The sequence below is a fragment of the Aegilops tauschii genome, unplaced genomic scaffold, assembly GCF_002575655.3.
Source record: "Aegilops tauschii subsp. strangulata cultivar AL8/78 unplaced genomic scaffold, Aet v6.0 ptg001158l_obj, whole genome shotgun sequence".
Lineage (NCBI taxonomy): Eukaryota > Viridiplantae > Streptophyta > Magnoliopsida > Poales > Poaceae > Aegilops > Aegilops tauschii.
The window spans coordinates 20,001-35,088 of record NW_027333363.1 but is presented as its reverse complement, the minus strand read 5'-3'; the positions used below and the strand labels follow the sequence as shown (position 1 = coordinate 35,088).

At 32.7% G+C, this 15,088-nt stretch overlaps 1 protein-coding gene and 2 non-coding genes across 3 annotated transcripts; 2 read left to right on the top strand and 1 right to left on the bottom strand.

Annotated features, from left to right (window-relative positions):
- The first annotated feature begins 4,984 nt into the window (after positions 1-4,984).
- Positions 4,985-7,301, top strand: LOC141037979 (NAD(P)H-quinone oxidoreductase chain 4, chloroplastic). The gene is given in 2 exon segments (XM_073506399.1): positions 4,985-5,823; positions 5,826-7,301. Coding segments are annotated over 2 exon segments (366 nt in total). The 5' UTR covers positions 4,985-5,747; the 3' UTR covers positions 6,116-7,301.
- Positions 7,302-8,447: 1,146 nt separating this feature from the next.
- TRNAL-UAG (transfer RNA leucine (anticodon UAG)) lies at positions 8,448-8,527 on the bottom strand. The gene has a single exon. It is a non-coding gene; the product is annotated as a tRNA-Leu (tRNA).
- A 6,225-nt stretch (positions 8,528-14,752) lies between these two features.
- Positions 14,753-14,824, top strand: TRNAN-GUU (transfer RNA asparagine (anticodon GUU)). The gene has a single exon. It is a non-coding gene; the product is annotated as a tRNA-Asn (tRNA).
- Positions 14,825-15,088: the final 264 nt, after the last annotated feature.

The following is a 15,088-nucleotide window of genomic DNA, read 5'->3' as shown; positions in this document are numbered from 1 at the left end:
TGCTATGGCTTGGACCTTTTATGGCGGATCTCGGCGCACAGACTCCTTTTTTCTATATTTTTAGAGAGAGAGAATTAATATATGATCTATTTGAAGCTGCTACAGGTATGCGAATGATGCACAATTACTTCGCATCGGAGGAGTAGCCGCCGATCTACCTTATGGATGGATCGATAAATGTTTAGATTTCTGTGATTATTTTTTACGCGGAGTTGTTGAATATCAACAACTTATTACACAGAATCCATTTTTTTTAGAGCGAGTTGAAGGAGTAGGTTTTATTAGCGGAGAAGAAGCAGTAAATTGGGGCTTATCGGGACCGATGTTACGAGCTTCTGGAATACAATGGGATCTTCGTAAAGTAGATCCTTATGAGTCTTACAACCAATTTGATTGGAAAGTCCAATGGCAAAAAGAAGGGGATTCGTTAGCTCGCTATTTAGTACGAATTGGTGAAATGAGGGAATCCATCAAAATAATTCAACAAGCTGTAGAAAAAATTCCTGGAGGACCTTATGAGAATTTAGAAGTCCGACGCTTTAAGAAAGAAAAGAATTCTGAATGGAATGATTTTGAGTATAAATTTCTTGGTAAAAAACCTTCGCCCAATTTTGAATTGTCAAGACAAGAGCTTTATGTAAGAGTAGAAGCCCCAAAAGGTGAATTAGGATTTATCTAGTAGGAGATGATAGCCTTTTCCCCTGGAGATGGAAAATCCGTCCACCCGGTTTATTAATTTGCAAATTCTTCCTCAGCTAGTTAAAAAAATGAAATTGGCTGATATCATGACGATATTAGGTAGTATAGATATCATTATGGGGAAGTTGATCGTTGAAATGATAATAGATAGGGTAGAGGTAGAAACTATCAATTCTTTTCGAAATTGGAATTATTAAAAGAAGTCTATGGACTGATATCGATTCTACCCATTTTGACCCTCCTTTTGGGAATAACAATAGAGGTACTCGTAATTGTGTGGTTAGAAAGAGAAATATCTGCGTCGATACAACAACGTATTGGTCCTGAATATGCTGGCCCCCTGGGCCTGCTTCAAGCTATAGCAGATGGACTAAGCTACTTTTAAAAGAAGATATTCTGCCATCCCGAGGAGATATTTCTTTATTTAGCATTGGACCCTCTATAGCAGTCATATCAGTTTTATTAAGTTTTTTAGTTATCCCTTTGGGATATCATTTTGTTTTAGCCGATCTTAGTATTGGTGTTTTTTTATGGATTGCCATTTCAAGTATAAGCTCCTATTGGTCTTCTTATGGCAGGATATAGCTCAAATAATAAATATTCTTTTTCAGGCGGTCTACGAGCTGCTGCTCAATCCATTAGTTATGAAATACCATTAACTTTTTGTGTGCTAGCAATATCTCTACGTGTGATTCGTTAAAATAGATCTTTTTCCTATAAAATCCATTAACTATTTATATTCCTTTTCTTATTTAGTATTTGGGTTGGTAAGTTAAACTAGATAGCTATATGAGTGAAACAAAACAGCTTAAAAATTTGTAGTAAAAAGAAAAAATCTCATTTCCTACGTACAAGAAAAAAGTGGAAGTAAACATAAGCAGTGTAAACTCTTTATCCAAGGTTGATATTTTTTAATTAGTCATCATATCTTGAAGCGGCCAAGAATAAAGGATTCACGATATGGAATTCCATTACTAGAATACTCCTAGTTATTACTATAACTTAATAATCCATAAGAAGAATCCACCAAAAGTTAGTGAAGGGTTAGGAACACTAAAGTACATAAAGGATTAGTAATGGAAAATCTAAAACATTAGAGATTTTTGCCCATAAAAGGAATCATAATAAGGACTTGCAATTTGTAGAAATTATCAAGTAGTACTTTCTTCGGATTCCGATCCAGAGTATGTTCCCATTCACTTGTTAAGGAAATGGCTATCAAGAACGAATTAACCCTTTATCCATTTTTTCTTTTTGAATACCCCCTCCCTGGGGAAAGAAGAATAGTAAAAAAGATATGGAGTGCACTAGAAAAAATTTTCATTATTTCCTTCCTCTATCCATATTCATGCAGAATTGCTCATGAACTAATACCCAACTCTTTCCATTTATTAATTGAATTCCTATAACAAGTAACAAGTGTTTTATTCCAAGATTAAGTTATTACTGAACAAAGAAAAATTTTCATTATATTATAAAGGATGAGATCAATTCGGAAGCGCTTTTTCTTATTCTAGCAGACGGAATTCCTTTGGTCTAATTTAGGACTTTCAAATCTATTTATTTTATTTTATCTAATTCTATCTACGCCCCAGGGGCTAGGAACAAAACAGTCCTTTCTTTTTTCTGATCATAGAGAAGCCGTATGAAGCTAAGGTTTCATGTACGGTTTTGAAATAGCGGTGGGACTGTGATGTTATCATCGACTATGATTATCTAACAGTTCAAGTACAGTTGATATAGTTGAAGCACAGTCAAAATACGGTTTTTTTGGATGGAATATTTGGCGTCAGCCTATAGGTTTTCTGGTTTTTTTAATTTCTTCTTTGGCAGAATGTGAAAGATTACCCTTTGATTTACCAGAAGCGGAGGAAGAATTAGTAGCAGGTTACCAAACTGAATATTCCGGTATCAAATATGGTTTATTTTATCTTGTTTCTTACCTAAATTTATTAGTTTCTTCTTTATTTGTAACAGTTCTCTACTTGGGCGGGTGGAATTTCTCTATTCCCTATATATCCTTTTTGATTTTTTCCAAATGAATAAAGCAGTTGGAATTTTGGAAATGACAATGGGTATATTTATTACATTAACTAAAGCTTATTTATTTCTCTTCATTTCTATCACAATAAGATGGACTTTACGAGGATGAGAATGGATCAGTTATTAAATCTTGGATGGAAATTTCTTTTACCTATTTCCCTGGGCAATCTCTTATTAACACCTCTTCTCAACTTGTTTCACTATAAATAAGATAATACAATAATAGTAAGAATATTTTCAACACAAAAGCTCTCTCAAACAAGAGAAAGAAACATATCTTTTTCATAGATATTTAGAATGAATATGTTCCCTATGGTAACTGGGTTCATGAGTTATGGTCAACAAACAATACGTGCTACAAGGTACATAGGTCAAGTTTCATAACTACCTTATCCCACACAAATCGTTTACCTATAACGATTCACTACCCTTATGAAAAATCAATTACACCAGAGCGTTTCCGAGGGCGAATCCACTTTGAATTTGATAAATGTATTGCTTGTGAAGTATGTGTTCGCGTATGTCCGATAGATTTACCCGTTGTGGATTGGAGATTTGAAAAGGATATTAAAAGAAAACAATTGCTTAATTATAGTATTGATTTCGGAGTTTGTATATTTTGTGGCAATTGTGTTGAGTACTGTCCAACAAGCTGTTTATCAATGACTGAAGAATATGAACTTCTACCTATGATCGTCATGAATTGAATTACAATCAAATTGCTTTAAGTCGGTTACCAATCTCCATAATGGGAGATTACACAATTCAAACAATTAGGAATTCGTCTGAAAGTAAAATAAACAAAGAAAAATCTTCGAATTCAAGAACGATTACTGATTACTAAACTTTGATTTTGTCTTTTTGTTATAAAAATCTAATAATTCTTTATTAAACTTTAAAATTAAACTATAAAGAAAAACTACTGCTTATTGGAAATTATTTCTTATTTTAAATCAGACTAGATTTTCGTGATATAATATAATTTATAACTATACAGTTTATACACAAAAAAATACCCAAATCCTTTTTTCCTTCCTTGAATCCTTTAGTTTTAGTCAGTTCATGAAAAATTTTATACTATTAATTTCTTTTTATCCATAATGGATTTACCTGGACCAATACATGAGATTCTTATGCTATTTGGGGGATTTGTTCTTCTACTAGGGGGTCTAGGAGTAGTATTACTTACCAACCCCATTTATTCTGCCTTTCGCTGGGATTAGTTCTTGTTTGTATATCCTTATTCTATTTTTTATTAAATTCTACTTTGTAGCTGTCGCACAACTTCTTATTTATGTGGGAGCATAAATGTCTTGATCATATTCGCTGTAATGTTCGTAAATGCTCAGAATGGTCTAAAGATAAGAATTATTGGACTATTGGAGATGGGTTCACTTCACTCGTTTGTATAACTATTGTTTTTTCGCTAATGACTACTATCCCAGATACGTCGTGGTATGGAATTCTTTGGACTACAAGATCAAACCAAATAGTAGAACAGGGTCTCATAAATAATGTTCAACAAATTGGAATTCATTTAGCAACCGATTTTTATCTTCCGTTTGAACTCATTTCCATAATTCTTCTAGTTTCTTTAATAGGTTGCAATTACTATGGCTCGGCAATAGAAAACTTAGAAAAAGTACAAATTATAAGAATTGCAAATCTAAAATAAATAACTAAAGAATCACAATTTTGATTTAGTAAAATCCATCTACTGCCAACAAATACCTCCTTTATTTTCTCTTTTGTTGTGTAATTGTTCTATTGTAATTAATTGAATCGGTTCAATCTTGCCCTCATATTGAAATGAATCGAGATTGATAAGGAGTTAGTAATGATGTTTGAGCATGTACTTTTTTTGAGTGTCTATTTATTTTCGATTGGTATCTATGGATTGATCACAAGCCGAAACATGGTTAGAGCTCTAATATGTCTTGAACTTATACTGAATTCAATTAATCTAAATCTCGTAACATTTTCTGATCTATTTGATAGTCGCCAATTAAAAGGAGATATTTTCGCAATTTTTGTTATAGCCCTTGCGGCTGCTGAAGCCGCTATTGGACTATCCATTCTTTCTTCCATCCATCGTAATAGGAAATCCACTCGTATCAATCAATCTAATTTATTGAATAATTAGAATTTTGAATAATTAGACATAGAATCCTCTAAACAAAGGCGCACATATTAAAATAAATAGAAATCAATACTATTTTCTTAGTATTATTTGAGAATATCCATTTTTTTTAGTAGATTATTGCTTTTTTTAGTAGATATTGCATAGTATTCTTTTTCACTTAAATGAATTTTTGTATTTGTAATTCATTGATATTGCAATTTGAATATTGCAATAATTTATATTGAAAAGACGATAGCCAATTTATTGGCTAATTCGAATTCGTCTGTACAATTCGTAAAATTCTTTCTTATTTCTTATTGTTGAAATCCAAAATTAAAGTCTCTTGGCTCTCTTCACGCTTTCTCACAAACAGATTAAAAAATAGATTTTTATTTTTGAAGTTTGGATAAACCATTGCTTCGTCTGGTGTCTACAATACATATGACTCATTATAGTACTAATTTCATTTTTACCAGATCGAAAAATTTTATGTTGAAAAGAAAAATTTATAGATCCAATGTCACATTCCGTAAAAATTTACGATACATGTATAGGATGCACTCAATGTGTACGAGCTTGTCCAACAGATGTATTAGAAATGATACCCTGGGATGGATGTAAAGCCAAGCAAATTGCTTCCGCGCCGAGAACCGAAGATTGTGTGGGTTGTAAGAGATGTGAATCTGCCTGCCCGACAGATTTTTTAAGTGTCCGCGTTTATTTAGGGCCTGAAACAACACGTAGCATGGGCTCTATCTTATTGATACGTTACAAAAAACTTCACTCGAATCGTCTGATTCCTCTTTACCGAAGAAGCCTGTGCTCGAAATAATCGAGCACGGGCTTTTCTGGTCAAAACGTATCTTGTCTTTATCACTTTATCATGAGTTATTTTCCTTGGTTAACAATACTTGTTGTTTTGCCGATATTTGCAGGTTCATTAATTTTCTTTTTACCTCATAAGGAAACAAAGTCGTTAGGTGGTATACTATATCTATTTGTTTATTAGAATTCCTTCTAATGACTTATGCGTTCTGTTATCATTTCCAACTGGAGGATCCCTTAATCCAATTAAAGGAGGATTATAAATGGATAGATGTCTTCGATTTCCACTGGAGATTGGGAATCGATGGACTTTCATTAGGATCTATTTTAATTGACAGGATTTATCACTACTTTAGCTACTTTAGCAGCTTGGCCAATTACACGGAATTCGCGATTATTCTATTTCCTGATGCTCGCAATGTATAGTGGTCAAATAGGATTATTTTCTTCGCGAGACCTTTTACTTTTTTTTATCATGTGGGAGTTAGAATTAATTCCTGTTTACTTACTTTTATCCATGTGGGGGGGGAAGAGGCGTCTATATTCAGCTACAAAGTTTATTTTGTATACTGCAGGCGGTGCCATTTTTTTCTTAATCGGAGTCTGGGTATGGGCTTATATGGTTCCAACGAACCAGGATTAGATTTGGAAAGATTAATTAATCAATCATACCCTGCAACCTTGAAATACTTTTATATTTTGGCTTCCTTATTGCTTATGCTGTCAAATTGCCGATTATACCCCTACATACGTGGTTACCAGATACCCATGGGGAAGCACATTATAGTACATGTATGCTTTTAGCGGGAATATTATTAAAGATGGGAGCATATGGATTGATTCGGATCAACATGGAATTGTTACCTCATGCTCATTATCTATTTTCGCCCTGGTTAGTAATAATAGGAGCGATCCAAATAATCTATGCAGCTTCAACTTCTCTTGGTCAACGAAATTTCAAAAAAAGAATAGCTTATTCCCTCTGTATCTCACATGGGTTTCATAATTATAGGAATTGGTTCCATAACCAACATTGGACTCAATGGAGCTATTTTACAAATATTATCCCATGGATTTATTGGTGCTACACTTTTTTCTTGGCAGGAACCGCTTCTGATAGAAATGCGTCTTGTTTATCTCGAAGAACTGGGGGGAATATCCATCCAATGCCTAAAATTTTTACCATGTTTAGTAGCTTTCAATGGCTTCTCTTGCCTTACCAGGAATGAGTGGTTTTGTCGCAGAATTAGTAGTATTTTTTGGACTAATTACTAGTCCAAAATTTCTGTTAATGCCAAAAACACTAATTACTTTTGTAATGGCAATTGAATGATATTAACTCCTATTTATTTATTATCTATGTTACGCCAGATGTTCTATGGATACAAGCTATTTAATGTTCCAAACGCAAATTTTGTGGATTCTGGACCACGAGAACTCTTTATTTTAATCTGTATCTTTTACCAGTAATAGGAATTGGTATTTATCCAGATTTTGTTCTCTCCCTATCCGTTGACAGGGTAGAGGCTCTCTTATCCAATTATTATCCTAAATAGGTTTGCTTTTTTTTACTCGTCTGCTCTATTAATGCAGAAATAAGTAAAAAAGTATAATTAGATCTATCTCGAATTTTTGAGAACCCTTTGAGAAGGCGTTCAAGGGGTTCTCAAATAAAACATAAAAGTAAAAACCTTCATTTCATGAAGGTTTTATTTTATGTAATCATTTAGGTGTTAATGTAAACGAACCATAACTATGTAAGCCTATTCCTAATAGATTTATACCAAAATAACAAATCCAAATTATAAGAAATCCTATCGAAGCTATAAGTGCAGAATTCGTACCCTTCCAATTTGTATTTGTTCTACTATGTAAATAAATTGCGAATATGGTCCAAGTAATAAATGCCCAAGTTTCCTTAGGATCCCAATTCCAATAGGATCCCCAGGCCTCATTAGCCCATACTGCTCACAAAGAATACCTACGGTTAAAAGGGTAAATCCTAGGCTAATGACACGATAACTCCAAGAATCCAAACGCTCCGTTAATTGATATTTGTAATAATTTGGAAATGAAGGGACAGAGGTTCTTTTTAAAGCACTTCTTTTTGCATAAAAATATTTAATATCACTAAAGAAAAATGTTTTATTTAAAACATTTTTTTTCTTTTTAGAAAAGAAATGGAAATTATTTCGAAATCTAATGATTAGAATAGCGGCAGATAATAAGGATCCGCACAAAAGAGTTGCATAGCTTAATAACATCATACTGACATGCATCATTAACCACTGAGATTGTAGAGCAGGTACTAGTATCGTGGATTGATGCATTTCAGTTAAAGACCCGATGTGGCAAAGCCTTGCGTTAAAATAGTACTTGGCGTAGTTATTGTGCTTAAATCATTTTTAGAGTTCTGTATTTTAGGAATGGTATGAAGAATATACAGGGCCCATGAAAGGAAGATCAATGACTCATATAAATTACTTAATGGAAAATGTCCCGAGGAAGCCCAACGAGAAACTAAGAATCCTGTTATAGAGAAAAAAGTAACTATCATTCCTTTTCTGACGAATCACGTAATCCTCCAAGTTCACGAACTAATAAGGTTATAAAATGAATCGTAATCACAATTGAAATCGTTGAGAAAGAGATATGAGTTAGTATATGTTCTAAAGTTGCAATAGCATAAGGGGAAGGTCCCATTACAAAATTGTAAATTTCGAATTGATTTCTAATCTATTGTATTCTTTTTCAAGAATGCCGCCACTCGGATTCGAACCGAGATGCTTGAGCACTGCTTCCTAAGAGCAGCGTGTCTACCAATTTCACCATGGCGGCTAACTTCAAATAATAGGTAACTTAAAAGAATAATAGCTATTATCTTGGGAATCGTCGATATTGGGAAAGTCCATAAAATTTAGGAACATTAGAGTTTTCATTAAAATAGACTTCGTTTGGTAGTATCGTTTCCATTTTTTTTTTACAATAAACTCTTGCTTTGCCCAATAGAAACACAAACACTGCTTGAAAGAGTTGGAATTTCTTTTTCTAACTTGCAATTTGTAGAACTAATTTTTTCTAATTAATTTCTCGTTTACATTTTGAAAATTCTTTCAATACAATGAAAAAAATCCAAAAGGGTTTCTATTTAATGATGAAATTAAAATGGATAAATGGAAAAGGCTTTTTGGATTTTTTAAAAATTTCTAGAATGAAAGTCTTTATGCTCTTATTAATAAGATTTACTAACCTTATGATTTTGGAGAAGATAGGTGGAAGTTGTAAGTCCTATTGTAAGAATACTCCACTTTTCATAATTTTCATAATAGAATATGAGGATTCTATTATGAAAATTATGAAAAGTTCATTGATAGGAAAAGAATACTTAGCACACAGTATACCAAACAAAACTTTTTTTTCTTGTATATATAAGATAAGAGGGGTTTTTTGTTCTAAGAATATTGTACCGAGTAATTCGACACATAAAAGTACATTCAAAGAAGAATCAAATTATTAAATAATTGGAATTCTTTTTTGATAAGTCAATTCATATTATTCCAAAATCTTATTATTTGTTTGTTGCCCAGAAAAACCCTTTGGTTTTGGATGCTCATTACCGCTCGAAAATGATCTTGATTTTACTAAAGAATAAGATTGTACTATGGAAAAATAAGTCTTTTTCTTCCAATATTTTTACGAATACGCTTTTTTGACATTGAAGTACGTTTTTTTGGAACTGCCATTCAAAAAGGAAATTACTTTTTTCTAGTTGTATGTGAAAGACATCTATTGCTGCAAATCAATCCTTCTTTCTTCTTTTATTAGTATTTATACTTAGATACTGAAAGATACTTAAATTTTGAATTATTTTTTACTTCATTTTGTCTAATGCGGATAAGACAACAAGAATTTTTTAACATTTTTTCTTTATATATTTTATACTTGTTTTTTAATAATATAGAATATATAGAAAGGTTTCTCATTTAAATCTATTTATATCTATTTATATATCAAGTATACTCCATATATAGATATATGGTATGGAAGCCTATCCCCCCATATAAGATAAGACGGGGGGATAAAAAGAAGGGAAAATGAAAATAGTTAATTAAGTTCAGAATGGTATTCCATAAAGAAAGGAATTCCAATCAAAACAAAAAATACTGAGTCTCTTAAACAAGACATTCTAAAACTTAGGTAATTTATAGTCATTAGGATTTTAGTTCTATATGAAGTAAGGACTATTCGATAATTTCTTATAAACATAGGTTTTCATTGGAATTCACTCAATCAGTTAATTATGGAACAAGAGAGCTGTTTCATCTTTGTTTTAAAGAAATATAAAATGAATTATGAATAGAAAGTAAAATGATTTCCACTTTTTTTTTTATTTTTATAAATATCTTTATTTAGTTAATAAAATAACTAGGTAACGAAGTTATTTTATTAACTTTTTAATTTAACCAACTAAACCATTCTTAATTTTTAATTATTTCAATGAGATAAATTTTGGAAAAATTAAGAATTTCAGTATTTTTTCTTATTCTTTTTATTTATTCTTTCAGAAAGAGATAAGAATTGGTTTGGTGAATCGGAAACAATTTTATAGAAAAATTGAAGTAAAAATTGAAGTAAAAATTGCAATTTCTTTTCTTATGGAACATACATATCAATATGCATGGGTAATCCCTCTTCTCCCACTTCCAGTTATTATGTCAATGGATTTGGCCTTATTCTTATTCCTACAGCAACAAAAAATCTTCGTCGCATATGGGCTTTTCTAGTGTTTTACTCTTAAGTATAGCTATGGTATTCTCAGTTCAACTGTCTATTCAACAAATAAATGGAAGTTCGATCTATCAATATCTATGGTCTTGGACCGTCAATAATGATTTTCTTTAGAATTTGGATACTTGATTGACCCACTTACTTCTATTATGTTAATGCTAATTACTACTGTAGGAATCCTGGTTCTTATTTATAGTGATGGTTATATGTCTCACGATGAAGGATATTTGAGATTTTTTGTTTATATAAGTTTTTTCAATACTTCCATGTTGGGATTGGTTACTAGCTCCAATTTGATACAAATTTATTTTTTTTGGGAACTCGTGGGAATGTGTTCTTATTTATTGATAGGCTTTTGGTTTACACGACCAATCGCAGCGAGTGCTTGTCAAAAAGCTTTTGTAACTAATCGTGTAGGGGATTTTGGTCTATTATTAGGAATTTTAGGTTTTTTTTGGATAACAGGTAGTTTTAGAGTTTAGGGATTTGTTCAAAATAGCTAATAACTGGATTCCTAATAATGGAATTAACTCTTTACTTACTACTTTGTGTGCTTTTTTATTATTCCTTGGTGCAGTTGCGAAATCCGCACAATTCCTCTTCACGTATGGTTACCCGATGCTATGGAAGGGCCCACTCCTATTTCGGCTCTTATACACGCAGCAACTATGGTTGCTGCGGGAATTTTTCTTCTAGCTCGACTTCTTCCTCTTTTCATATCTTACCTTTGATAATGAGTTTTATTTCTTTAGTAGGTACAATAACACTATTCTTAGGAGCTACTTTAGCTCTTGCTCAGAGAGATATTAAAAGAAGCTTAGCCTATTCTACAATGTCTCAATTGGGTTATATGATGTTAGCTCTAGGTATAGGTTCTTATCAAGCTGCTTTATTCCATTTGATCACTCATGCTTATTCAAAAGCTTTATTGTTCTTGGGATCCGGATCCGTTATTCATTCAATGGAACCTCTTGTTGGATATTCACCAGATAAAAGTCAAAATATGGTTCTTATGGGCGGTTTAAGAAAATACATTCCAATCACAAGAACTACTTTTTATGGGGTACACTTTCTCTTTGTGGTATTCACCTCTTGCTTGTTTCTGGTCCAAAGATGAAATCCTTAGTAATAGTTGGTTGTATTCGCCCTTTTTTGGAATAATAGCCTCCTTTACTGCAGGATTAACTGCCTTTTATATGTTTCGGATATATTTACTTACATTTGATGGGTATTTGCGTGTTCATTTTTCAAAATTACAGTAGCACTAAAGAGAGTTCCTTGTATTCAATATCCTTATGGGGAAAAAGGATACCCAAAGGAGTGAATAGGGATTTCGTTTTATCAACAACGAAGAGTGGAGTTTCTTTTTTTTCACAAAATATACCAAAAATTCAAGGTAATACAAGAAATAGGATAGATCCTTTACTACGTCTTTTGGGGCTAAAAACACTTTTGCCTATCCGCATGAAACGGGAAATACTATGTTATTTCCTCTTCTTATATTACTACTTTTCACTTTGTTCATTGGATTCATAGGAATCTCTTTTGATAATGGAGGAATTGGTAATGGAATAGCAGAGTTAACCATATTATCAAAGTGGTTAACTCCCTCAATAAACTTTACCCAGGAAAGTTCTAATTCTTTTGTAAATTCATATGAATTTATTACTAATGCAATTTCTTCTGTAAGTCTAGCTATCTTTGGTTTATTCATAGCATATATCTTCTATGGATCCGCTTATTCTTTTTTCAGAATTTGGATTTAATAAACTCTTTTTACAAAGGAAATCCTAAAAAAGAATTTTTAGATCAAGTAAAAAAAATATATACAGTTGGTCATATAATCGTGGTTATATAGATATTTTCTATACTAGGGTCTTTACCCTCGGTATAAGAGGGTTAACCGAACTCACGGAGTTTTTTGATAAGGGTGTTATTGATGGAATTACCAATGGAGTGGGTCTTGCTAGTTTTTGTATAGGAGAGGAAATTAAATATGTAGGGGGAGGTCGAATCTCGTCTTATTTATTCTTTTTTTTATGTTATGTATCTGTGTTTTTATTCTTTTTTCTTTCTTAAGTTAAGGAATTTACAACTCCCTTTCTACAATCTCTCTATATCCTTGTTACATAAGGTAAGTATTGTATAATAGTTCGGTTTTCCGCGATTTTTTCCATTCCTCTGTGTAAATAGCCTAATATGGGTTCACAATCAATAACATCCTCACCATCGAGAGTAACGATCAGTCGAAGAACACCATGCATTGATGGGTGTTGAGGGCCCATATTGACTATCATGAGATCTTTCTTGTAAGCGGTAGACTCATATCCTTTCTTCCTTAATTCATTATTCCATGAAAATGGATTATTCCATGAATTCCTCAAAGCGAGGCTCATCAAAATGAAAAATCTAAGACTACTATAAGACTACTAAAAAATAATAAAACAAGAAAAAAATTTGAACGATTAAATTACTGCTCCCGAATATTCAACTGACCGATTAATTTCTTATAACGTACTCTATTTTTCTTGCCAAATAAGCCAGCAAACGTCGACGTTTTCCCAAAAGTCTTCGTAGACCTCTTTCCGATGAAAAATCTTTTTTGTGTAATTCCAAATGTGAAGCAAGTCTCCGTATCTTATTGGTGAAACTGAATACTTGAAATTCAACAGAACCCCTGTTTTCTTCTTTTTCTTCTTTAACCATAAATCCAAAAATTTTTCTACCTCCTTTCTTTTTCATGTATTTTTCTGATCAGGAAAAATACAAAATTATGTCAGTTATTTTGAAGTTATTCTAATCTCGTACACACACAAATTTGCAATTATTCATCTACTACTGGAATTTGGATTTATTTTATCGATGCAAATTGGATTTGGATAGAAGGGTACATTCTTTCTAATATTTTTAGATAGAAGAAACATTTCTTCTATCTAAAATATTAGAAAGAATTTTGCTGATTTATTTATTGCTATATGCAATTTATGGAATTGATACAGCCATTTAATTGATATCATTTAGCAAAATGAAACACAGCATATGCATCCATCTTTTGGCTCGAGAATTTCACGGGATAGAGATATGGTATAAGAAATAGACTATTAAGTAACTCTAAATGAATTGTGGATACATCTGTATCCTTAACATACTGAAACGATTGTCATTATTCGTATCAAACCAATAGCGATTCATACAAGCTAAATCTTCTAATCAATGGTGGGCCAATAATGCATTTTTTTGCATATGTATTAAGACGCTTGGCCTGATTTCGAAATTGTCCAGAGTTTTATATGTTGTTTTCATTGCAAAATGATGGGTCTCCTTCCATAACTTTCCAATTACGAGTACGAGAATTGAAAGACATGAAAATTCTCAATTCTCTACGGCGTCTAGTAGATAGAAACAAGAAAATCAGAAGAATCTTTCTCTCTATTCACTATCATTCCGCGTCTTCGACTTCTATTAGTTTCTTTTCTTCTTTAATGCAATAGCTATAGTTTGATATAAGAATCCATTTCTCAAAGTAATGGAAACCATTCTCTTATAGGAAATGGTTCGAAAATCGCTATTCCACCTTTTAGGTATCGTGAAAAGTGATACCTGTGAAGATCGTGCATTTCAGTCAAATTCAGATCCGTTTTTCGAGTCCATGATATAATATAACCAAATTGGATAGATCTTCCACCTGTTTAGCTAAGAAAGAATAGATACAGAGGTGGATAATAGATCGATATGAAGATCATGAGCTGCCCCATAATGAAATCGCCAGTAGTCGCGAATATCTCCTTCTTCCCTAATCCAAGATTGGAGAAAGAAGATCTAAGAGGGACCTATGGAGAATGTAGTCAGAAATCCATAATAGAGTCCGACCACAACGACCGAATTAATTATCCTCATCGAGAAACTTAGACTACTAAATAGAAAAGATTTGAAAATCATGGCATGGGTCTCCTTTTTTTCTTTCTTTAGAGTTTTCTATATGCACAATTTCTCGATGTTTCGATGAGAATTTCTTGACTTTCCATATATAGAAAGAGATAGACTATAAATGACATCTCTTATGTCAATAAGACCAAAGGGATGGATATTAAATGATAGGAAGTGCTAGGAAGTGAAATAGAATGAAATAGAGCCACTTTGGGCTTCCCTATGAAATGAGGCATGGAACGGAGCCACTACGAAGAAATTATGGGAGTTACGAAAGAAGCTTCGGACTCATATTGTTCATGGGTTGAGAGCGGGAGTTGAACTCTAGGAGGTCGAATCCCCCCTTGTTCCTCAGTAGCTCAGTGGTAGAGCGGTCGGCTGTTAACTGACTGGTCGTAGGTTCGAATCCTACTTGGGGAGATTTTATTCATTCTTTAATGTAAGAATTTTAATGTAAGAATAAAGAATTGAATTAAAGGGCTTGCTTTGACCCTTAGGAGTAGGTAACCCGTTCGCTATCCTTGTTTCTATTTCTATTGCATTCTATCTCATCGTATCACATTCTGTTCTACGATTCCACTTCGACAAAAGGAAAGAGCATACCTAAGTTCAATAGCTTTACGTCCGCTATCCCGATCATGATTTTCCTACCCTCAGGGGGAAAGTAAAGGCCCTTCCCCCTTT